The 24,126-nt window shown below is 46.0% G+C and overlaps 1 protein-coding gene across 9 annotated transcripts in view; it reads right to left on the reverse strand.

The window, feature by feature from the left end:
- The window catches only part of rgs12b (regulator of G protein signaling 12b), a 53,677-nt gene that overhangs the window by 23,765 nt on the left and 5,786 nt on the right, over positions 1-24,126 (reverse strand). For 5 of the 9 annotated variants that reach the window (XM_047333872.1, XM_047333873.1, XM_047333871.1 and 2 more), the window contains 2 exons: positions 17,296-17,415; positions 4,949-4,987 (listed from right to left, as the gene is read on the reverse strand). In XM_047333872.1, coding sequence (XP_047189828.1) covers positions 4,949-4,987; positions 17,296-17,415 — 159 coding nt within the window. The remainder of the gene's footprint in view (positions 1-4,948; positions 4,988-17,295; positions 17,416-24,126) is intronic. The other 4 variants (XM_047333875.1, XM_047333874.1, XM_047333879.1 and 1 more) reach the window with 1 other exon arrangement.

Below are 24,126 nucleotides of genomic sequence, written 5' to 3' on the forward strand. Positions count from 1 at the left end.
ACACGTCCATTTCACCCACACATACATACACTCTGAAGAGTTGACTTCAACTATCTGCTCAAGGTGCAACAAGTAAACCTGACTCGTAACATACCGTGTCTCTCTGACTACATTATGTACCTCTGCTTCTTGCTCTCACACCACACTCCACGCACTGAGCTGACAGACTGACAGGGAAGTTCCATTCTCTCGCAGACACATACACACGCCAACACACCGAGCTCCGTTTCCATAGTGACACGCCCCCATCAGGCAGCAGTTCCAGAGACGGGGAGGGAACAAAGATCGGTCTGCCAATCACGCTGCAGCACAGCTGCCTCTCCTCCCTCCTCCTACTCCTCCCTGTTCAAATCACAGTTTGGCAGGTTTGGGTATGATCAGATTCAACCGTGACCGATGTTTTCTAGTGATTTAAGAAATGTAAGAGTCTGCAATTTAATTTGTGCATATTGGCTTGAGCCTACACCTACCCCCTTAATTTCCTGTTTCGGCATAAATAATAAAAAAAGGGTTAACATTCTGTTACACCTTCTCTTACACCACGACAGTCTGATTGTTTTATCTCACTGTCTTTGACTGTGATGACTCAATCATACACTCATAGGTAAACCTATACACTAAGTGTTTGTGTGTGTGTGTGTGTGTGTGTGTGTGTGTATGTGTGTGCGTGCGTGCGTGCAAATGTGTGTGCACAGGTATATTTAACCTAGTCAATGATATCGGAGATGCACTCTCAGCTAGCGGTATGTCATGTTTATGGGAGTTTATTAATAAATATTATATTTTATAGGTCAGTTTAAACATTTTCATAGAATTGTTGTATGTGTTTGTGAGTGAGAGAATTTCCATGAGAAGAAAAGAACTGTAGTGGTGTACGAGTAACCTGTGCAGAGTAAAATTGGAGAGGAGAGGAGAAAGGAGGAGAGCACCGGAGACAAGAAGAGAACAAAAAAACAAAAACAAAACATTTCTCATGTCACACTCCTCTCTTTAGCCTAATTCCTGTGGTCTGGCCAGGAAACTCTGATTGCTTTGTGTGTGTGTGTGTGTGTGTGTGTGTGTGTGTGTGTGGGTGGGTGCATGTGTTTGTCTGTGTGTCAGACTGTAGATTTCAGATAACAGTAAGACAACAGGGCCACATGGAGAAAGACACACTTGTTTTGTTAAAGTTAAAGGTTAGTATTGATCATTTTTTGTGCTTCCAAATAAAGTAGTATAGTACTGTAGCACTGTTTTAAGCTAAAATTATACATTTACATGATTAACGCATGGTTAGTTTTCCACGTATATGTGACTAACCACATGACCTATCAACCACGACGATCTAAGACAGTGGTTACCAACCGGGGGGGCCCGACCCCCACTAGGGGTCGCCAAAGCTCAAGCGGGGGTAGCAAAGCCCTTTTGATTTTAAGGGTGTAAGAAGTTATATATGGAAAATATAGATAACTCAGCATTTAATTATCATGGTCTGCCCAATTCACATCTGTCCTAATCCACACATTCCCCTTCACGTGAGCAGAGTGAATCAGTCAGTCATTAGAGCTTCATTATGTCAAGTTTCAGCGCAGAACAAAGACTCTGGTCCATGTCAAACCCACTAACTTGAAGGGGGTATGGTTTTTTACCTACAGTATACTCCGGACAGCCACCAGGGGACAAGATCAAGTTTCCAAGTTGCCTTGAACGCACCATGAATGGGCGGGCCTGGTACGCACGATATCCTGCTGCTGCTGCATCTGAAAGCTGTGAGGCAAGCGGCGATATGAGCTGAACTGTTGGTGGTCATAAAACCTTCCAGCAGAAGAAACACAGCTTATAGAACATAACCGCTGTGAAACAAACAGAAAATAACGTTTGTGCCTGTGATTCACTGCTTTGATACAGTATCACTATCAGTGCTCAAATCATTCAGTCTCTGATCACTGCTCTTTTCTCTCTCTTCATTGAGACGGCAAAGATGTGCAGTGCAAACTTAAATGATAGTTTTGACGAATAGTGACCGGCAACTTCTGCATATATGATTGATAAAATGTTTAATGATTAAAAAATAGCATAACCTTCCACGCCGAAGCTCAAACCTTCCAAACTGTCACCATCATTTAACTAAATGATGATTAAATGAATGTCAATTTTGCTCAGTTAAAAAGATGAATACTAGCTATTATGTTATATTGCTATACTCCCCTCATGCTAGGACTCACTCTCTTATTTGTACTCTGAATTTCACTACTGCTTTGCTACTGTATTATTGCAATAGAAAGAGCAGGGACTTTGCAGACTTCATTTTTGTGCTATTGATTTGCCATAACTGCTACTGGGAATTTTGTTTTACTGTACTTTGTTAGTCTTGTTTCATTATCTGGCTCATTATTGGTTGATGCATGCGCATCATTCCAAGTCAACTCAAACCAGAGCTCAGCCACGGAATCTTTTGATTTTGATCATTTAATTTATGATTTTGATCATTTTAAAGAACTGGGGTTGTACCCTGGGTGCTGTACTCTGGCTGCCCACTGCAGAAGATGACCTTCTCCATCGTCAGGTGACTTTGGTTGTTTGGTTTGGTTCCATAGCTGCTAAAGAGAGGCGCAATCGAAAAATAGAGGATCTCTAAATAAATCATTAAATACAAATCATCTTATTGCTGACCAATCTGTCCCCCTCATTTCTGAAATGATGGCTATGGCCCTGGATATAGTACATTTGGCATTCACTGCCACTGTCATACAATGGCAGGATTGTCTGTTTTTGGCAAATTCAGTAAAATTAAATACCTGACAAATGTAAATCCAGCATGCTGTCATCAAACACTCCTGCTCACAAATTCATAGTCATATACAACCAGAGAGAACAGGGTTAGAATCCGTGACTAAACATCCATCCATCCATCCATTATCTATAACACTTATCCTCTGAGGGTCACAACAGGGCTGGAGCCAATCCAAGCTGACATCGGGCGAGAGGCGGCTATACCCTAGACAGGTCGTCAAAGTATAGAAGGGCCAACATGCAGAGACCAAAACACACTTACACCTATGGTCAATTTAGAGTCTCCAATTAACGTAATCTGCATGTATTTGGTCTGTGGGAGGAAGCCGAAGAACCCGGAGAGAACCCACGCATACACAGGGAGAACATGCAAACTCCACACAGAGAGGTCTTTGTTGAACTGGGATTTGAAATGAGGACCATCTTGCTGTAAGGCGACTTTTGTTTTATGTTTACTTCACATCACCCAAACCCTGTGTATGATTATTCTTTTGGACTTATTTATGACATTGACGCTCACTTCCAATCTCTGTCAAAAGAGCTATATTCTTTTCCTGTAGAGAAGAGCTTATCATACCTTCTTTTTTCCCTGTCTTGAAAAAGAAAAAAAATGAAATCAACAAAAACCAACACTGCCCTCTGCTGTTGTTATTGCAGTGAGGCATAAAAATTATCCACAACGACTGAGAGCACCAACAGCTAATTATGTGTAAGGCGTCAGAAACGTTTATAATGATAATAATAATACAGTATTTGGTCTCTTGTCACGTCTCCTTAAAAAGAAACTATATATAACCTTTGACTTTTTCCTCAAGATGACACAGTAGGGCAATTTAGATTAATATGACGCAGATGTGTTGCTGCCTTTTTATATTGTTTTTTTTCCTGTTTTGAGAAATCTTGAAAATCCTGATGACTCACGAAAAACACAGGAAAACTGCACTGGCGAAGAGGAACAGCAGTCACAAGGAGACCACCAAGATATTTAGTGAACAGCGCCTATGAACTACGGCCTCAAACTGGTGAGCATTTGTCTACACTCTGCATCTGTGAGTCAATTTAATAGCCAGGCTGACTGACTTACATCACATGGCACAGTTTGATAGTGCTGTTGTAGTAACCTGTGCCCATCTGGCACTTAATGAAGTAAAAGGAAGCACTTGTGTTCATTTGAAATTGGGACGATGTCTGATGTGACTCCTGGTCTCCTGATGTGTTTCATGTACACGAGCAGGGTTGATCCTGTCTCATCATCTGATTTCCCTTCCCCAAGACGTTGCTCCCAGGGTATATCACGAGGAACACACACACAGAGACACAGAGACACACACACGCACAGAAAAAGAAATGTGTGTGCAGGTTCTTATCTTTGGGCATCTGATTGTCCGCTTATTCACTTTTTTGCAATATGACAGAGTTTCTTATCCGTGTGTGTGTGTGTGTGTGTGTGTGTGTGTTTGAGGTCAGAGGGCTTGCAGGCTGCTCTTTTCTCACTGCTGTGTTTAGTGAAATAGTGTCCTGTGCCGCTTTCCACCACACCGTAACAAAAACCTTGCTCGTCCACACACACACACACACACACACACACACACACACACACACACACACAGAAATACGATGTTGTGGAAACCATAATCTCGTTGCGCATACTACTACATATATATACTCCACATACAGACATTCTATACAGGACCCATGGAATGAAAAACTAAAGAAAGTTTCTTCAGTTTAATGGATCAAACAAGTCTAAAACAGAGCATCAACAGGTATCCGTCTCCTCAGTGGAGCCAAGAACAGCCTGATGATTGGTCTGCACAGGTCACATGATCTGTCATTCCAGAGATAGGCCTGGCAACTAAAGTTTTCCCCTATTCAATTCATTTTCACCTAAATGAATAGGTACTGGATTATTATTATGAATTCCAAGGTCCAAAGAAAGAACAGTGACAAGCTGAAGCTTTAGTTTGGCTGTTAATGCCAGTTAGAGTTTCATTAATTCAACCTGGCACGAATTCAAGAATATATCATCTTCTACAACATTACCGACTTTGCAACATTGCCTGCATGGTACATATGACACTCATTTGCAGGATCAAATACAGGCTGCATCCCATGAAAAGAAACACACACACAAACAGACACACACATTATGTGCACACACAGCTTGTTTACTCACAGGATCAGCAGTCGTTTCAGAATCCTGGCTCAAAGTTTGCTGCTCCATGAAGAAAGAGACAAGTAATCCTCAGCAATGCATATGATAGCTCTCCTCAGTACACATTGTCATATGTGTGTGTGTGTGTGTGTGTGTGTGTGTGTGCGTGTGTGTGTGCACGCTCAAAGAGATGAAGCGGCGCTTGATGGCTTTCAAATGTCCAAACCACTACAGAATGACGCTGTCGCTAGATTCTCTCTCTCTCTCTCTCCCTCCCTCTCTCTCTCACCCCCCCTTACCCTACTCCTACTCCTCCCTCTCTATCGTCTCCCTCCCCATGCCTCTCTGCTCCCCTCCACCCATCCTCTTTCTCTGCTAATATACCCACCCTTGTATAATTTCTATTCCACCCACAATAGTGTGGGCTGAGAGATGAATGTGTACACACACAGACACACACACACACACACACACACAAACACACACACACACACACACACATACTCACGACAAATGCAGACGCACGGCTGCAGAGGAAGACCCCTTGCCATTACAGAACACACACCCACGCGTAGAATCAGAGCAGAGTTGAATGTGTTACCCTCAGTGCTCTTCGGTCATCTGCTTAGTATGCCCTACGCATGTCTCCGGAACGGAGAGTAAACTGACATTCATGATGAGCACAGGGGGGTGGGGGCAACAAAAAAAAGGAAAAACAGCAAGAAATGGATGCATTGAATGGTAACCTATGATCTATTCTGGAGGACTGGGAGGCGACGGAGCAGACGAGAGGACAGAATGAGAGTGTGCACAAGTATTAAAGTAACCTGTCAACCTCGAGGTGACAGCAAGGATTGATGCCTCTAATGATGATTAGAACAGAGCTTGGTATTAGCTGCATTCCTCAACATGCCTTGACTCACCCCAACTACCCCCCTCCCCTAACCCCACACCACAAACACCTCCTGTCTGCCTGTCCCTTGGCTCAGGGGTGAGAACAGTGGGTGAAGCACCACCTCACCAACACGTTACACTGTTAAAATATCTATAAAGTAAGAGCATTATACAGAGACAGGAGGCAACTGCATTCAAAATCGGCCCACACAGTGTTGTTCACATTATGGCGTCCATCATGGGGCATGAAAAAAAGGCATGATTGTGGCATGAGTGTGTCAATTTGGTTCAACTTTAATTTAAGTGCACTGTTGGGCCTTGGTGGAGGTATGTGCTCTACTTAGTGCCATAGTTTACAGTGCTTTTCAACATTAGTGTGATCTGTGTCTGAAAAGCATGTCTAACAGGGATATGAAGGAGAATATCTTTTAATGTTTTTTGAAGGGGGCACTGTGGCGATTTTACATATGATCAGTTTACTCATCAAGATTAAAGCTCCTCAGCCTGTGAAAAGCAGGAATGTGTTGTTGGTTATCTGAGCTTGAAACCTCAAATTTATGACAGAAAACCTACATCACATGGAGTGTGCATAAGAAGTAAAAAGATGTGGGCATTGAAAAAACAGGGAAAGACTTGAAAGATTCTACAGAGTTGTATTGTGGGAGGATCCAGTGGTTTTGTACCTTGTCTTGTAAATGGACTATATTTATATAGCGCTTTTGTAGTCATATAGACCGATCAAAGTGCTTTACAGGAAAGTCACATTCACCCATTCAGAAACATTCTTACAGCGCTGCTATTCACAGCAAATTTTTATGTCACATTAATACACTGTCGGAAGAGCCGTCAGAGGCAAGTTAGGGTTAAGTGTCTTGCCCAACGGCATGTGGACTGGCGGAAGTTGGGATCAAATTGCCAACCTTCGGTTTGGTGGACGAACGACTCTACGTCCTGAGCCACAGCCGCCCCGGCTGTAACCATAGACTGTATATAAACATGGACGTAGCGTCCGTGACGTCACCCATTGGTTTCTGCAGGCCGGTTTTGAAGCCCAAAGTGAGCGGTTCTGCAGCGGCTCATCCGTCGCCATGTTAGCAGGGCACGACTCCTTCCTTACCCGGCTAATCCAAATATGGACAAAGAGGTGGAGAGTGGGTGAGCCGAATGCAGACCAGTCGCTGAAACACACCCACCTACCACGAAGCTGCCCTATTAGCTGAGGCTAAGGAGCTAGGCTCAGAAGCTAGGCTAAATGCTACCTTCCGTTGCTAGCCAGCACTCGGATGGTCGCCGGCGCCGTGGCCCTGATGCTGCACACGGTTTGGGAGTGGTAACAGTCGGTCGTCCCAGCCAACGTTACAAGTGGTAGAAAAGAAATGAAAATACGATTTATGTTACTAAAATTATACTACACTATCTTAAAAATGCCTCCAATTTTTTATAATGTATAATGGTTGTAGTTTTCACCACTATATTTTAATTCTAATAATTAATGCAAATTTAATTTACGAGCAGTTATATGTGGTTAGTATTAGTGGATTTATAGTTTTGTTTGTTTTCCGACTCTTTTTAGGAGTAAAATTCGCTGTATTTGTCACTGTGCCACGCCTGTAGTGAGGCACAGTGACAAATACAGCGAATTTTACTCCTAAATGTGTGTACGTAAACCATTGGTCTTAAGTATTTTTTTTGTCTTTAAGGTTTTACTGACAATTAATATATCAAAGACTAGGCTTAAAGTTATGTTAACGATCAAACACAAACCCTGATATATATATATTCAATGGACATGCTAACAGTTCCGTATTGCATTTCCATAAAGTTTTGTGATAGACAGATTTTCAAAAAGAGAAAGGGAAAAAAAAAGAATGGCCAACATTGAATCAGCAACGGCTGAGATATTCTGAAGTCTGGTTAAAGCCAAGGGGCCAACTCTGAGGCTGAGAAATGAAGCCTATGCGGAAGTGCTATAAACTGCAGTTCACTAGATGCTGGCTGCAAAAAGGAGCAAATTCCCATAGAGCCCCATGTTAAAATGCCCAGCTTTACAGCAGAATGTTTACAGCCTGGTTCAAAAAACGGTTTTGGTCCCAATGGATAATCCCCCCCTTCGTGACAACTCTGGGGGGGTGAATTTTTTTATAACTCGCCCATTTTTATTATATTACTGTTTGAAATTCTGCATAATTAGGGGCGTGGTCTATTTGATTGACAGCCAGGGCTCACTCGGCTCGGCGGCTGCCGGGGCTCGAGCTTGGCCGGAAAACACTTGATTTCACCAACGCAGACTTCTGAGGCCACAAATTAGCTTTCGCTGAACTTTAGACTGCATTTTTGCACACAACAAGGAATGTGGATTTCATTCCCTGTCTCTTAGATTGGGATCATGTTGGGAAAAGATCTGTTAGTGACGGTGTATGAAGCGAGGACCAGCAAAAACATTTTCAGGATGTTTGTTAGGAGGTCGCTGCATCTTAAAAGAAAAAAGAAAATGTTTCACCTTTAAAAAATTATTTCAGGGTGAATTGACTTTTACGCATTGCGGAAAGTGTCAGGCGCATGTCTTAGGGTCGTGGCCTATGATGTGTGTTTGCGTGTGAGATCAGTTTTGACGTCACACCATTCCCCATGGAGAAACAGACTGTATTTGTCTGTGGGTAAGACACAAACATTAGGGCTCTAAATCATTTAGCTTTGGAACAATCATGCATGAACATACCAAAAATAGGCATAGACCCATTCTGACATCCTATGAAAAAGAGAATAAAAAAAAAAATCTTAGATCAATGACAATGTACTTCAAGATCAAGGACAATGTAAGAAGTGCTCATTGGCACAGGTGGAAGGTGTATTTCACCACAGTGGTAACTTAAAGTCCTGGATCGTGCACATGCATTTGTTGACATGCTGACAGAGAAAGAACCAGCTTCCTCAGAAGCCAAAGAACCATGAACCATGTCGACTGACGAAGTAATGTTACATGGTTTTACACAGATATGAGGCATAGTCTGATTTGCTGTGACATCGCAGATGAAAACTAACATAACACAAAAAATAACAGTGTCTTAATCAAACTGAACTACCACTTGCATTTTCAGCCCATATACTGTTTGTTTGCTGAGCGTTTGAATGTGTAATATGCGTGCAATGGAATGCAAATTTGTTGGCGTAATGATCAATGCACTTATATGCATGATATAAGTATATAATATGCATTTTAAACCAAAATATGGTGCTCGCAGTGTGTGGTGGTGCATGTCGGAGAGGACGCTGGTGCTGTCTGTTCGCCGCTTCTCCGCCTGCTATTGCCCTGTAGCCTGCTGCCGCTGCCCTCAAATCGTCTGTGTCAACCTCTGGGCATCGGCTGGCTGATACCTAGGGCTTCACCCATGGACAGCCTCTCCGCTGCTCTTCGGCTAGCTGCTAGCAGGTCGCCCTCGTTCTGCCATCGAGTGGTGGCTCATGCTAGCTGCAACAGCAGCTAACCTGATTACTCTGCATGGTTTTCCCCTCATCTCCAGTGGTTGCTCATCTCCTCCTGTCATCCTGTGGACAATCTTAGCATTTACAACAGCCATCCTCCTGTGTTCACCAGGCCCACGGCCAACCGCTAACTTTGAGCTCTCAGTCCCTCCGCCCGGCACCATGCTTAAATATTCAACTCCGCAGCTGCTGGACCTCTTCAACTTCACCATCCCATCTTGCATCTCAGTCATCAAACACCTTGGACTCCTACGCCGACCACGCTACATCCACAGAGGCTCTCGCCGCAGATTTGTTTATTCCCAGCACGGACAATTCATTCCAACCAGCTGCTCAGCTGCATGCTCCGTCACACCTCTGTCGTGTCATGAGAGCGCTTCCGCCTGTAGACCTCATACATTCCAACCTGCCTGGCAGGATACAAAACCTAGACTGGACTCCAGTGCTCTCCGCCCTCCACAAACTTCTTCCACTTCACCACACACCAAAACTGAGCTACTTAATGTCCAATCATCTACTAATCCATTGACTGCCCCCCCGCCCACAACTGTACCACCACCCCTCCCCAGCACCCCCTTGCACTACTAACCTGGACAACCACAGACCTCTCCAGCCTGCCCCGATCCCACCACCCTCTTACTCTGCCAAGCTCACGCTCCTAAACACCCAATCACTCAACAATAAAGCCCCCGCACTACATGAACTAATCCTCAACAACACTCTGGATTTCCTTCTGCTCACTGAAACCTGGCAACAACCCATTACTTCTTCTCCCTCAACCAAGCATCCCTCCTGGTTTTAACTTCATCTCCAAACCCCGCCCCTCCCGCCGTGGAGGTGGCCTCGCTGTCATATTCAACCAGAATCTCCGGATCACAGAACTCACCCTTCCCTCAGTATCATCCTTTGAATTCCTCGCCTTCAAAGCCTTAACCTCCACGACAGTTGTCCTCTTTTACCGGCCACTTAAACCAAATCCCTCCTTCCGCTCTGATTTCACTGACACACTAGCTTCATCCCTCTCCCCACGTCTGCTGCTACTCAGTGACTTAAATATGGACTGCCCCACCTGCATACTCGAACAACTCACTAAAACTCCAACATCTTCACTGACCCCTGCCAAAACCCCAGAACCATCTTCACCACAGTGGCCAACCTCCTAAAGCCCAGCACCAACACCCTTCCTACCTCTACCCCGGATCTCTGCAACTCATTCCTCCATTTTTTGGTGACAAAATCAACATAATTAACCAATCATTATCCCCTGTATCCGCCCCCCCCTGCATCTACTTCAGCACCCACAACGGCCCCTCTTCTCCCCATCTCTCTTGACCTCCCGACCCCTCCTTCACACTGACGCCTCTCCCAGTTTGACCTGGTTACCATTCCTGAACCTCATCAGCTCTTTCAAATCAACTACCTGCTGAAGTCCTGCCTCCCCGTCCTCTGCCTCTAACTCACTAACCTCTTCAACTCCTTACTGTCCCATGGAAGTGTCCCCTCTGCTTTTAAAACTGCCTCTGTCACCCCCATTTTAAAGAAATCAGGTCTCGATCCCTCCTCCCTCAGTAACTACTGCCCAATCTCTAACCTCTCCTTCCTTTCTCAAACTCTGATACACATTGTCGCCACTCAACTCCAATCCCATCTCCACGTCAATAAACTATTCAAACTCCTCCAATCTAGTTTTCAGGATCTCAATGACCTCCTCACCTCTGCTGATTCCGGTTCCCTCAACATCCTCATCCTCTTCGACGTGAGTGCAGCCTTCGATACAGTGAGCCATGACATCCTGCTTACCAGACTCTCACTCAGCTGGCTCCAGTCTTACCTCACCAACAGATCCCATTTAATCGAACCTTTGTAACAGCCACAGTCACACAAGGCGTTCCTCAAGGCTCCGTACTCAGCACATTTCCTGTTTTATTTTGAATTAGTTTTTGTACTTCCTGTTTCCCTGGCTCGTGTCTGTTCACTTAGTTTTTCCACGTGTCTCCTGCCACTGTCATGATTCCGTGTTTTGTATTTCCTGTTTTATTTTGAATTAGTTTTTGTACTTCCTGTTTTCCTGGCTCGTTTCACTTTGATTTTCCTGTGTCTCCTGCCCCTGTGATTGTCTGCACCTGTTCCTAATGTGTCTCACCTATGTTCAATTTGCCCTGCCCACCGTGTGTGTATTTAGTCACTGTGCTTCCCTTTGTCTGTGTCAGATCGTCCGTTGTTTTTCCCCAGTCTGTCCTGTGATGTCTGCTCCTGTAATGTTCCCTGGTCGGCGTCTGTTGTTTTGCCACAGTTTGTCCTTTTGCCTCTGGCTCTAGTTTTTTCAGTTTATCGGTTTGCTACATGTCGTGGACACCTTTAGTTGGATTTAGTTTTTTCGTTTGAAAACATTGTAAGTCTGTTTTTTTTCTATTTTAATAAAGACTACGTTAAGTGCACCTCTGCATTTGGGTCCTGCTTTCCTGCTCGTCGTGACAGAACGATCTGACCCCAATGGACCCAGCAGGTGCTTTAATTGATTTGGATCTCCCTGAGCTGATTTATACACTGACGTGTATCCATGGGATCTACAAGAGGGACAATGACAAGGAGAGGAAGGAGGTGGCTCTGTACAGGGCACGCAAGGAAGTTTCCCTGAAGCCCTGGTTAAAGGGCTTTTTACCCGGCTGGCTGAAAGACTTTTTGAATGCCCCGGACTCCCAGCCGGCCCCCCCGTAGTGCCATCCGGCCGGCGCCCCAGGTGGCTAGCATCAGGCTTGCTAGCATCATGGTTCCGGGTGTACGGCCGGTCTCCACGTCGCCAGTCGGAGGACCGATCGCCACGTTCCCCGTCTGTGGTGCGACAAGTCCAGGGACTTTGGGATTATCTGGAGCGTGCTAAAAGCACTGAAGAAAAAGATACGATAAGGACTCTGATGCAGCATTTGATCCGGTCAACACAGTGGCTGGTGGACTGGTTCCCTCAATTGGGGAGTTTTGAGACCTCTGCTGCTGGTAGCCTCCAGTCAACCACACCGTCAGCTAGCAACCGGGTTCCTAGTGTGCAGCTGGTCTCCACGTCGGCAGGCTTGCTTGCCTTCAGCTGTATTCCACATCAGCTAGCATCGGGCCTGCTATCAACACGTTCCCCGTCGGTGGTGTGACCGTCGCCTGCTCCACGTCTCCAGTCGGTGGTCCGACCAACGCCTGCTCCATGTCCCCAGCCGGTGGGCCGATCGACTAGTCCCTCATCGGTGGTCTGACCGTCGCCTGCTCCACGTCTCCAGTCGGTGGGCCGATCAACACGTCCCTCGTCGGAGGTCCGACTGTCGCCTGCTCCACGTCCCCAGCCGGTGGGCCGATTGACTAGTCACTCGTCGATGGTCCAGTCGAACTCTCGGTGGTCAGACCAACGCCAGCTCCACGACGTGTCGGTGGGCCAACCGAACTCTGCTTCACCTCGCCAGTTGGTGGGCCAATCAACGCGTCCCTCGTCGGTGGTCCGACCAACGCCTGCTCAACGTCGCCAGTCGGTGGGCCGATCGACGCGCCGCTCGTCGTTGGTCCAGCCGAACTCTGCTCTTTCTCGCCAGTCGGTGGGCCGATCGACGCGCCGCTCGTCGGTGGTCCAGCCGAACTCTGCTCCTTCTCGCCAGTCGGTGGGCCGAATCGACGCGCCGCTCCTCGGTGGTCCAGCCGAACTCTGCTCCTTCTCGCCAGTCGGTGGGCCGATCGACGCGCCGCTCGTCGGTGGTCCAGCCGAACTCTGCTCCTTTTCGCCAGTTGGTGGGCCGATCGACGCGTCCCTCATGGGTGGTCCCCCAGAACTGCTATGCCTGTCTGCCCGGCCTGCTGGCCATCCCCCAGAGCTGTCATGCCTGCCTACCAGGCCTCCGGGCCGTCCCCCAGAACTGTTATGCCTGCCTGCCAGGTCCGGGCCGTCCCCCGGAGCTCCTATGCCTGCTGAACCCCTCCAGCAAGACCCCTGTCCAGTTCCCTGGAATTCCTTGATAGGGGGGTTCTGTCATGATCTTGTGTTTTGTATTTCCTGTTTTATTTTGAATTAGTTTTTGTACTTCCTGTTTCCCTGGCTCGGGTCTGTTCACTTTGTTTTTCTTCATGTCTCCTGCCACTGTCATGTGTTTTGTATTTCCTGTTTAATTTTAATTAGTTTTTTTACTTCCTATTTTCCTGTTTTCCTGGCTCGTTTCACTTTGATTTTCCTGTGTCTCCTGCCCCTGTGATTGTCTGCACCTGTTCCTAATGTGTCTCACCTATGTTCAATTTGCCCTGCCCACCGTGTGTGTATTTAGTCACTGTGCTTCCCTTTGTCTGTGTCAGATCGTCTGTTGTTTTTCCCCAGTCTGTCCTGTGATGTCTGCTCCTGTTATGTTCCCTGGTCGGCGTCTGTTGTTTTGCCACAGTTTGTCCTTTTGCCCCTGGCTCTAGTTTTTTCAGTGTATCGGTTTGCTACATTTCGAGGACACCTTTAGTTGGATTTTGTTTTTTCGTTTGAAAACATCGTAAGTCTGTTTTCTTTTTTATTTTAATAAAGACTACGTTAAGTGCACCTCTGCATTTGGGTCCTGCTTTCCTGCTCGTCGTAACAGAATATCCCTAGCCCCCACTAGTCCAATAGCAACAACAAGAGGTTTATCCTCAGTCCTGCATCCTTTTGCCTCTATTAACTCTCGCCAACAACCAAATGCCGGTAAACTAACTAACTCTGTGTCTGGTTGTTGGTGTGTGACGTATACCATAAATCAGGGGTGGAATTTTGATTTCAAAGGGGGGGGGGGGCAGTTACAGTACTAGGGCTTTAGTTTTTCAGATACCCCTACCCAAGGTAGAACAAAAAGCGACCATCATTTTGATATATCCCCTTCATGAAATGGATGGTTGGAACAAAAAAATACAGCAAAATGTAATGATCTTTGGCTTCTGAAATGACAGGCTTCTGTAGACCTTTGATCAGGGAAGAAAAATCACTGTAGCCCAAAAAAAAATTGATTAATATTTTCTACATTTCAAAGTTAAATCCATAGATCTGGTGAACTTTGACAGCAATTTATGAGGCTAGATCTATGAAGGACTTTATGCTCTCACAAATAATTGTGGGCTTTAGCTTTACAACCTATACATGTGTTGAATGGACACTGACCCCCACCCACATACAAAAAGGTGGAAAAGTAGCTTCTTTTGAAAATATAATTTTTCATTGCATAAAAACAATAAAAATTAAAAAATTAATTCAAATAAACATAAATATTGAACTTCATACCGGCAGGAATTTTGAGGAAAAGTAGCAATTTGTATAAGATTAGGATTATTTCCTGAGGATATTGCAATATATCAGGTCATTTTTCTTCATATTTTTAAAGACCATAATTCTTTGTATTGGGATTTTCATTTCATTCCCACTATCATACATATGTTTTGTCTTCATCGAAGTAAATTTCTCAAAGCAGATAGGCTACTGAGGCTACAGTCCACTGCTGGAGACACCTTCTTACTCAGTCTGTCAGTCATATCTGGAGAAATGTTCATCTGATGGTTCTGAACCGAACTTTGATGAAACAGGTGAACAGCTGTTTGTCCAGCAGCGCGGCGCCAGTCACTGCGGCTCAATTACGGCATGTCACTTTTTGACGTTTCAAAAAGAAAACTCAAACCAGCAACCTTGCAGTCAGCCTGTTGTTTCAATTGTGTGGTTCTTATATTTGTGTTGTTGACCTTTGAATTATCATTTATGTGTGTGTGTGTGTGTGTGTGTGTGTGTGTGTGTGTGTGTGTGTGTGTGTGTGTTTTCATTTCATTTTCTTACTTTAATAAATACCTTTACACAGGTGGGACCAAATGCTCCCACAGTCATCTTGCTGTTGATGTCAACCTTTGAGGACCACTCTTCAGCTTTCTTTGAAATGGTTAATTCAGTTAGCAGAATGTGAGCCTGTTTTTTTTTTATCTTGTTGACGGTAGTTTCTAAATAGCTTTCCCTTAGCCTGCATGTGCACGACACTGGGGAAATGATAGTTCATCAGAACTCTGTAATACAGACACATACAGCTGGAGGAGAGCAGATGTGTATGGTCGGACTTCCTTCCCCTTACTGCTGTCATAAGACATTGTCTGTTTGTGCGTTTGTTTGTGTGTGAGTGTGTTTTGTTTAATGGTTATGCTCTACAATCGGACCCATCACAAGACAAGCAGCAAGCCTCAAGCTCTGGCACACATACACATGTACATATAGTCATGTGCACAACTCATGCATACTGGCATACTTGTGCGCATGCACAGACACTTCAACTGCATCATGAACTCTGAAAGCTACTGGAAAAGCTTAGATACCACAGCATCACCTTAAGGAGAACTGTGTGTGTGTGTGTGTGTGTGTGTGTGCGCGTGCGTGTGTGCTTGCGTGTGTGAGTGTGCGTGCGTGTGTGTACATGCAATCAAGCTTATGTGTATCAGTGTGTTATTGACTTGGGGTTGCAATCTGTGTGTGTGTGTGCGTGTGTTTGCATATGCACAGCTCATCATGTATATGTGTGTCTATGTGTGTGTGTGTCTGTGCTGCTTTTGTGTTGAGGCCTCACTAATGAGGACAATGTCAGTTTATTGCTCATCAGATCTCATTAGAAGTGCAGGCTAACACACCCTGTTGCCCCACCACCATCACCACACACACACACACACACACACACACACACACACATCTCTCTGTCCTACCTCCTCTCACAACACAAAGCCCTCTCTGTTTGTCGACATCGCCGCATGTTCAGCAAGAGAAAATGCCGAACGGCCGGAAGAAAAAGGTAGAATAGAGGGAGAGGAGGGTGGAGGGTTGATGCGGAGAAAAGAAGAGAGAAACCAATGGATGGTCTGGCAGTGGGACAGAATCTTCCCCTGTACGAACCATGCATAATGGTGTAAAATTCAAATGTCTGCAGAAATGCACTGGGGCTGCTGAAGTTACCACTTGATGACCTGTTAACTATGTCATGAATAAAAGAAATGAATATAATGGGTTGAAAGTTACAACACAATGCACGGGTTGCATTGTGTTGTATTGTTAGCACAGTACACCCAGCAAAATGTAACATTCACATTCATAATCACATTATGAATATGACAAAATTACAGTTTGAGGTGAAGCTTAACAACAACAAACAACAAGGCACCGATAGATCTACAAATGAATTCCCCTTTGTATAGTTTACACTTTTTTTTCATAAAAGCCACACAAAAACAGCTTTTACATTACTTAAAACCAGTGTGGGGACCAAATCCAACCAGGGACTTTAGCAGTACGTCATACCCAGTCTCTCTCCTGTCACTGTCTACTGTGCTGTCCAACAAAGGGAAAAAGTTTTAAAAAGAACAGCACATTTAAAAAGAAGCTCACGACTGAAGCGACAGTAGGATCTCTTTATCTGCTCCCAGGCTGCCTCAGTAGCCACTAAACAGCGGAAACATTTAGCTCTCTTCTGATCTCTATCTTTGAACCAAAACTACTGCTATGAACAGCAGGGCTCTGTTCGGGTCCACACACACACACACACACACACACACACACACACACACACACACACACACACACACAAATAGATTCTGGAAATGAAATACCATACATTTAAATACAATTATGATTAATATAACATTATGCAAGCCTAAGGGATCTAGAGGATTTACAGTGGTGACCTTGATAGTAAACCATTGTATCTTTCCTGTGGCAAGTACTCTCAAGTACCACTGCAGACTTTCTCATTCTACTATGTTGTAAAGACAAACTAAATAGACATATTGTCAGGGGAAACCTCATGCCTCTCAAATGACTTGGTACCAGGTCATTTCTTACAGCTATAGGGAGAAATCAAATGTGACAATAACAGAGGTCAGACTTAGCTTCAACACCGCAACACTTGTCGGCACATGTATTTACTGTTACTACTGTAACAGTAGTGTGTGTGTGTGTGTGTGTGTGTGTGTGTGTGTGTATCATACACTCCTACCTCCAGGTCGTCTAGGGAGCGGGCCAGGCTGAGGCGTTTGGAGCGTCCAAAGGAGCGCCTGCCTGAGGAGCGCTGTGGGAGAGGAGGGAAGCCCATTGTCAGACCGCGGAACCGACCACCCTGAGGGGAGAAAGACACACATGTTCAGTTCACATGCTGTATGTACATATACGTACAACAATGGCAGTAGGCACAAATCAGACAAGCAGGCTGCTGATTTGGTTGCCAGGTCTAATAACCTAGAGCACATGAGAACGTTTCTGGGGATACTGTGTGCCTCTCCTTCCTCAGCGGCTACTGCTGAGCTCCCATTCTGGGCACTGCATTGCAAAGTCAGAGGCCGAGAGCAAAAGACATTTTGACTGAAACTCCCATCTATGTATTTGTATCTGTGAATGAGTTTGAATAAACAGCTAGAAGGGCACACAGTGGAGCACACACCTCAGCCAAGGCCAAACCCCAACAATAAAGTATGTCGGGGTTAAATAGGGTAAATATGCCTGATTTCAAGATCCATGAATTATTCCCTGGGAAGTCAGTGGAAAAGTCCACACTATGCCTTCTCTTTTAATGTTGAAAAAATGAATTTGTCCAAATCCATGCCAAGAATTAATGGGTTCTTTATTGGCCCAGTCTCATCGTTCCACCACGTTTGGTGGAAAACTGTTCAGTAGTTATTGCGTAATCCTGCTGACAAACCTCTCGGGGAACCATCACCTTACCGTGGTGGAGGGGTTTGTGTGTCCCTATGAACCTGAGGGCTGTGTTGTCTGGAGCCTAGTGCTCCTGGTAGGGTTTCCCATGGCAGAGTGGTCTCAGGCGAGGGGCCAGACTAAGTATGGTTCAACAAAGACACCATGGACAGCAGAGGAAGAGGAAAAGGGACCCAGCCCGGAGGAAGCCCGGGGCCCCCGTCTGGAGCTAGGCCCAGGCGGCGGGCTCGTCGGCGAGCGCCTAGTGGCCGGGTTTGCCACGGAGCCCGGCCGGGCACAGCCCGAAAAAGCTACGTGGCACCTACCTCCTCTCCATCCTGTGGGCCCACCACTCATAGGAAGAACCGCTGGTGTCGGGTGTGCTGCCACACGGGTGGCAGTGGAGGTCGGGGACCTCGACGAACCGGACCTGGGCTGCAGAAGCTGGCTCTGGGGACGTGGAACGTCACATCTCTGTGGGGGAAGGAGCCGGAGCTTGTGCGGGAGGTGGAGCGCTACCAGTTGGATCTCGTGGGGCTTACCTCTACGTACAGTTTCGGTTCTGGAACTGTACTCCTGGATAGGGGTTGGACTCTTTTTTTCTCTGGAGTTGCCCAGGGGGAGAGGCGACGGGCGGGTGTGGGGATACTCACAAACCCCCGGCTGAGCGCCGCTGTGTTGGAGTTTACCCCGGTGGACAAAAGGGTCGCCTCCCTACGCCTTCGGGTGGTAGGGGGGAAAACTCTGACTGTTGTTTGTGCATATGCACCAAACAGGAGTTCAGAGTATTCGGCCTTTTTGGAGACCCTGAATGGAGTCCTGCAAAGGACCCCAGTAGGGGACTCCGTTGTTCTGCTGGGAGACTTCAACGCCCACGTGGGCAATGATGGAGACACCTGGAGAGGCGTGATTGGGAAGAACGGCCTCCCTGATCGGAACCCAAGTGGTTGTTTGTTATTAGACTTCTGTGCTAGCCATGGCTTGTCTATAATGAACACCATGTTCGAACATAAGGATGCTCATAAGTGTACATGGTACCAGAGCACCCTAGGCCAAAGGTCGATGATCGATTTTGTGATCGTTTCATCTGATCTGAGGCCGCATGTTTTGGACACTCGGGTGAAGAGAGGGGCGGAGCTGTCAACTGATCATCATCTGGTGGTGAGTTGGATCCGGGGGTGGGGGAAGACTCTGGATAGACCTGGTAAGCCCAAACGTGTAGTGCGGGTGAACTGGGAACGTCTGGAGGAGGCCCCCATCCAGGAGATTTTCAACTCACACCTCCGGCGGAGCTTTTCTGGCATTCCTGTGGAGGTTGGGGGCATTGAACCCGAGTGGGAAATGTTCAAAGCTTCCATTGCTGAAGCTGCGGCGGTGAGCTGTGGTCTCAAGGTCTTAGGTGCCTCAAGGGGCGGTAACCCTCGAACTCCGTGGTGGACACCGGTGGTCAGGGAAGCTGTCCAACTGAAGAAGGAGTCCTTTAGGGATATGTTATCCCAGAGGACTCCGGAAGCAGTTGCAAGGTACCGACGGGCCCGAAGGGCTGCAGCCTCTGCCGTGTCAGAGGCAAAACAGCGGATGTGGGAGAAGTTCGGAGAAGTCATGGAGAAGGACTTTAGGTCGGCACCAAGATGCTTCTGGAAAACCATTCGACATCTCAGGAGGGGGAAACGGGGAACCATCCAAGCTGTGTACAGTAAGGATGGGACACTGTTGACCTCAACTGAGGAGGTAATCGGGCGGTGGAAGGAGCATTTTGAGGAACTCCTGAATCCGACTAACACGCCCTCTATGGTAGAGGCAGAGCTGGAGGCTGATGGAGGATCATCGTCAATTTCCCTGGCGGAGGTCACTGTGGTAGTCAAACAACTTCACAGTGGCAAAGCCCCAGGGGTTGATGAGATCCGCCCAGAAATGTTGAAAGCTTTGGGTGTGGAGGGGCTGTCTTGGTTGACACGTCTCTGCAACATTGCGTGGACGTCGGGTACAGTGCCAAACGAGTGGCAGACCGGGGTGGTGGTTCCCCTGTTCAAAAAGGGGGACCAGAGAGTGTGTGCCAATTACAGGGGTATCACACTTCTCAGCCTCCCGGGTAAAGTCTACTCCAAGGTGCTGGAAAGGAGGGTTCGGCCAATAGTCGAACCTCAGATTGAAGAGGAACAATGTGGATTCCGTCCTGGACGTGGAACAACGGACCAGCTCTTTACCCTTGCAAGGATCCTGGAGGGGGCCTGGGAGTATGCCCATCCAGTCTACATGTGCTTTGTGGATTTGGAGAAGGAATATGACCGGGTCCCCCGGGAGATACTGTGGGAGGTGCTGAGGGAGTATGGGGTGAGGGGGTCACTTCTTGGGGCCATCCAATCCCTGTATACTCAAAGCAATAGCTGTGTCCGGGTTCTCGGCAGTAAGTCGGATTCGTTCCCGGTGGGGGTTGGTCTCCGCCAGGGGTGCGCTTTGTCACCAATCCTGTTTGTGATATTCATGGACAGGATATCGAGGCGTAGTCGTGGTGGGGTGGGGTTGCAGCTCGGTGGCCTGGGGATCTCATCACTGCTTTTTGCAGATGATGTGGTCCTGATGGCACCATCGGTCTGTGATCTTCAGCACTCACTGGATCAGTTCGCAGCCGAGTGTGGAGCGGTTGGGATGAGAATCAGCACCTCAAAATCTGAGGCCATGGTTCTCAGCAGGAAACCGGTGGATTGTCTACTCTGGGTAGGGAATGAGCCCTTACCTCAAGTAAAGGAGTTTAAGTACCTCGGGGTCTTGTTTGCGAGTGAGGGGACAATGGAGCGTGAGATTGGCCGTAGAATTGGAGCAGCGGGGGCGGTATTGCACTCGCTTTGCCGCACCGTTGTGACAAAAAGGGAGCTGAGCCGGAAGGCAAAGCTCTCGATCTATCGGTCAATCTTTGTTCCTACCCTCACCTATGGTCATGAAGGATGGGTCGTGACCGAAAAAACGAGATCGCGAGTACAAGCGGCCGAAATGGGTTTCCTTAGAAAGGTGGCTGGGGTCTCCCTTAGAGATAGGGTGAGAAGCTCAGTCATCCGTGAGGAGCTCGGAGTAGAGCCGCTGCTCCTTTGCGTAGAAAGGAGCCAGTTAAGGTGGTTCGGGCATCTGGTAAGGATGCCCCCTGGGCGCCTCCCCTGGGAGGTGTTCCAGGCACGTCCAGCTGGGAAGAGACCTCGGGGTAGACCCAGGACTAGGTGGAGAGATTATATCTCCACACTGGCCTGGGAACGCCTCGGGATCCCCCAGTCAGACCTGGTTAATGTGGCCCGGGAAAGGGAAGTTTGGGGCCCCCTACTGAAGCTGCTGCCCCCGCGACCCGACCACGGATAAGCGGTTGAAGATGAGATGAGATGATGAGATGAGATGCTGGCAAACAAACAAGCAATTAGTTAACCTAAAAAAGTCTGCACAACAAAAATGCAACCAATAAAATAAATAATGTAATAAACGAGCACTTATTTTACCTAACACAGCAATATTCAATGCAATCCTTGTTATAAGTACATTGAATATTTACAGTGTCTACGCTGCTGCTGGACTATGAACTGTGTGAAATAAATCTCAAAGCAAGCAGCATCCACAGTCGTAGATCATGGGTTAATAAAGACTGAAGTGCATTGATGGGTTGTAACATCATTTTAACTAAACAGGTTTTGCATCAAAAGCTATTTGCTTGCAAACCATATTATCTTAACCACGATCCAGTTCAAACACGTTTTGCTCAATAGCGCGTTCAGGTACAGCATGCCACTATCTATTACACCTAAGACTAGTGTGTGTGTGTTTGTGTGTGTGTGTGCGTGTGTGTGGCCTGGTTCAGGTGTTTTGGATGATTAAACGTCTAAATGTCGATTAGGCGCAAGAAAAAACCTATGCCGACAGTCCTACAGGAAGAGATGTGTGCAAAAAGCTTTGACTGAAGCTTTGCTGTTACAAATGCATGCCTGTGCCTTTTTTTCCACTTAAATGTTAAATTCCACACGGTGGACACAGGCATGTACAGTCCTGCCACTTTCACCTGCAGCCCCAGATATTACTTTAGTCAACACAAACCATGGCACAGAGACACACATCAGGAGATGGACATGATAACAATGACACTTGCAGAGGCGTATCGGAGAAAGTAGCATGTTGTGCTCGCACATTGGAATCTTTTATCATTCAGGTGGTCTCATTATTGTGCTTCCTCAGCGTGCTCCCATTGATATTCAAATAAATTTATAAACAGAAGATTCCAGATAACTTATGAATGAAGTGAAAACTTACCAGCTGCTACATGACGCCATAAACTGTTGACTAAAATACGCACAAGAAAATTAGACACTGGGTCATCAGGATACATTGTCTAAAGCCACCTGAAGGTGATGTGACCACACTGAGTAGTAAAGTGAACCAAAGAAGACAGTCTTGCATTTCCCCTCACAAGTCATCAATTAGCCCTAAAACAACAGTTGCTCTTTTGCTTTTAGAGTAACACTCTACTTCTTTCTCTCTGCTCACAATATGGAAATGTCCTTATTCTGTGGCAGCATATATCCACGGAGCCCAGTTAACCAATGAGTAATTAATTAATGTTGACAGCCAGGATCCACAGGCTGAGCTGCGGCGCATGTTGAATGTGACTGGCTCATTAGGAGCAGGTCGGCATTTCATCAGGATATGACCAGTGGTGTTGCCAGGATACTAAGTCACCCCTTCATCTGTGTGTGTGTGTGTGTGTGTGTGTGTGTGTGTGTGTGTGTGTGTGTGTGTGTGTGTGTGTGTGTGTGTGTGTGTGTGTGTGTGTGTGTGTGTGTGTGTCAGATAACACAGATTTGAACACTCGATGACATGTGTAGGCACAAACACTTTTGCATGTCCCCTGTTTAACCTATTCAGGTTTTTAAAGTCGTATTTATGATGGCACTGAAGCTTAAAGCAAACAAAGGTTTTATGAGGAAGCTGAGATTTCAACTGAAGAGGGAATTGACAACAGTGTGACACTGTGGTCCCTGGCTGGTTTTGGGTGTGGCTGCACCACAGCATTTTCAGAGAAACATCTGAAAGACGAACATTTTCGTGGAAAACTCACAACTTCAATCTGTGCTGTTGATCTCGTCCACCTCTCCCACACACACATGCACGCGCACACACATAATCATTGTCACAAAAACAAGGCATCTTTCCTGTTTACAACAAAAAGCCAAACAAACACACACAAAACCCCACTTATTTCATGTAAAAACTAAACTGCACCCACATACCAAGTGCTGAATGAAGACTTTAAACATGCCACAATATCTTTTTGAGCGAACAGTGAGTATTTTATAATGAACAGCTTGTTTTCTTTACAGATAACATACCACACATTACCTGCACTTAAGTCTATATGCTTTACTCTGGCACATTTATTAAATTGCTATTAGATAGCAAAGGAGCTTTATGGCAGAATGTTTAAGAGGCAAATTCAACTTCTTGTTTCTGTATTATAATAGTTTTCTTCCTATATATGACGTTTCCTCTATTAGTAGAGCACAGTCATGTCTACTTCATGTGTACAGATGAATGTCGAGTACCAAACAATGTGCATAAATAGTATATCTTTTTTCCCCCAATGGATAATGGAAGTGCATAAGTGGCTTACAGAGAGGCTTATGGTTTAGATGTTGAAACAGTGCCACCATGTGACAGATGCTAACAAGTCTGATACACTGCATACTATGGGTAACAAGAGAGCCATATTATCAGTGTAATTCTTATGTATTAGGTACATGGAATAGAAAAATTGACAAAGAAAAGCTACAGCTACATTTGTCATGGCAAAATCTGCATTTTTATCCTCACTACAAGTAATCATGGCTAACCAGGACAGCCTCCAAAGCTCTTCATGTCCGACCTCAGACCTCTTCTGTCCTTTTGTCTGGAGACAAATAATAATAATAATGGACTTCATATGTATCACTGCATATATCTCACTGCAAATATTTTCTCACCAAATAATGCCGCCTATTAATCTTACTGTAGCTTAATCTTATTCGGAACAGTTGGATAATTTTAATTCACACATGACTGATGTAAACCTTTTAATCTCTACAGTAATTTATAAAACATGATTAAATTGATTAAAATATTATACAAACAG

This window comes from Scophthalmus maximus, chromosome 8 (assembly GCF_022379125.1).
Source record: "Scophthalmus maximus strain ysfricsl-2021 chromosome 8, ASM2237912v1, whole genome shotgun sequence".
NCBI lineage: Eukaryota > Metazoa > Chordata > Actinopteri > Pleuronectiformes > Scophthalmidae > Scophthalmus > Scophthalmus maximus.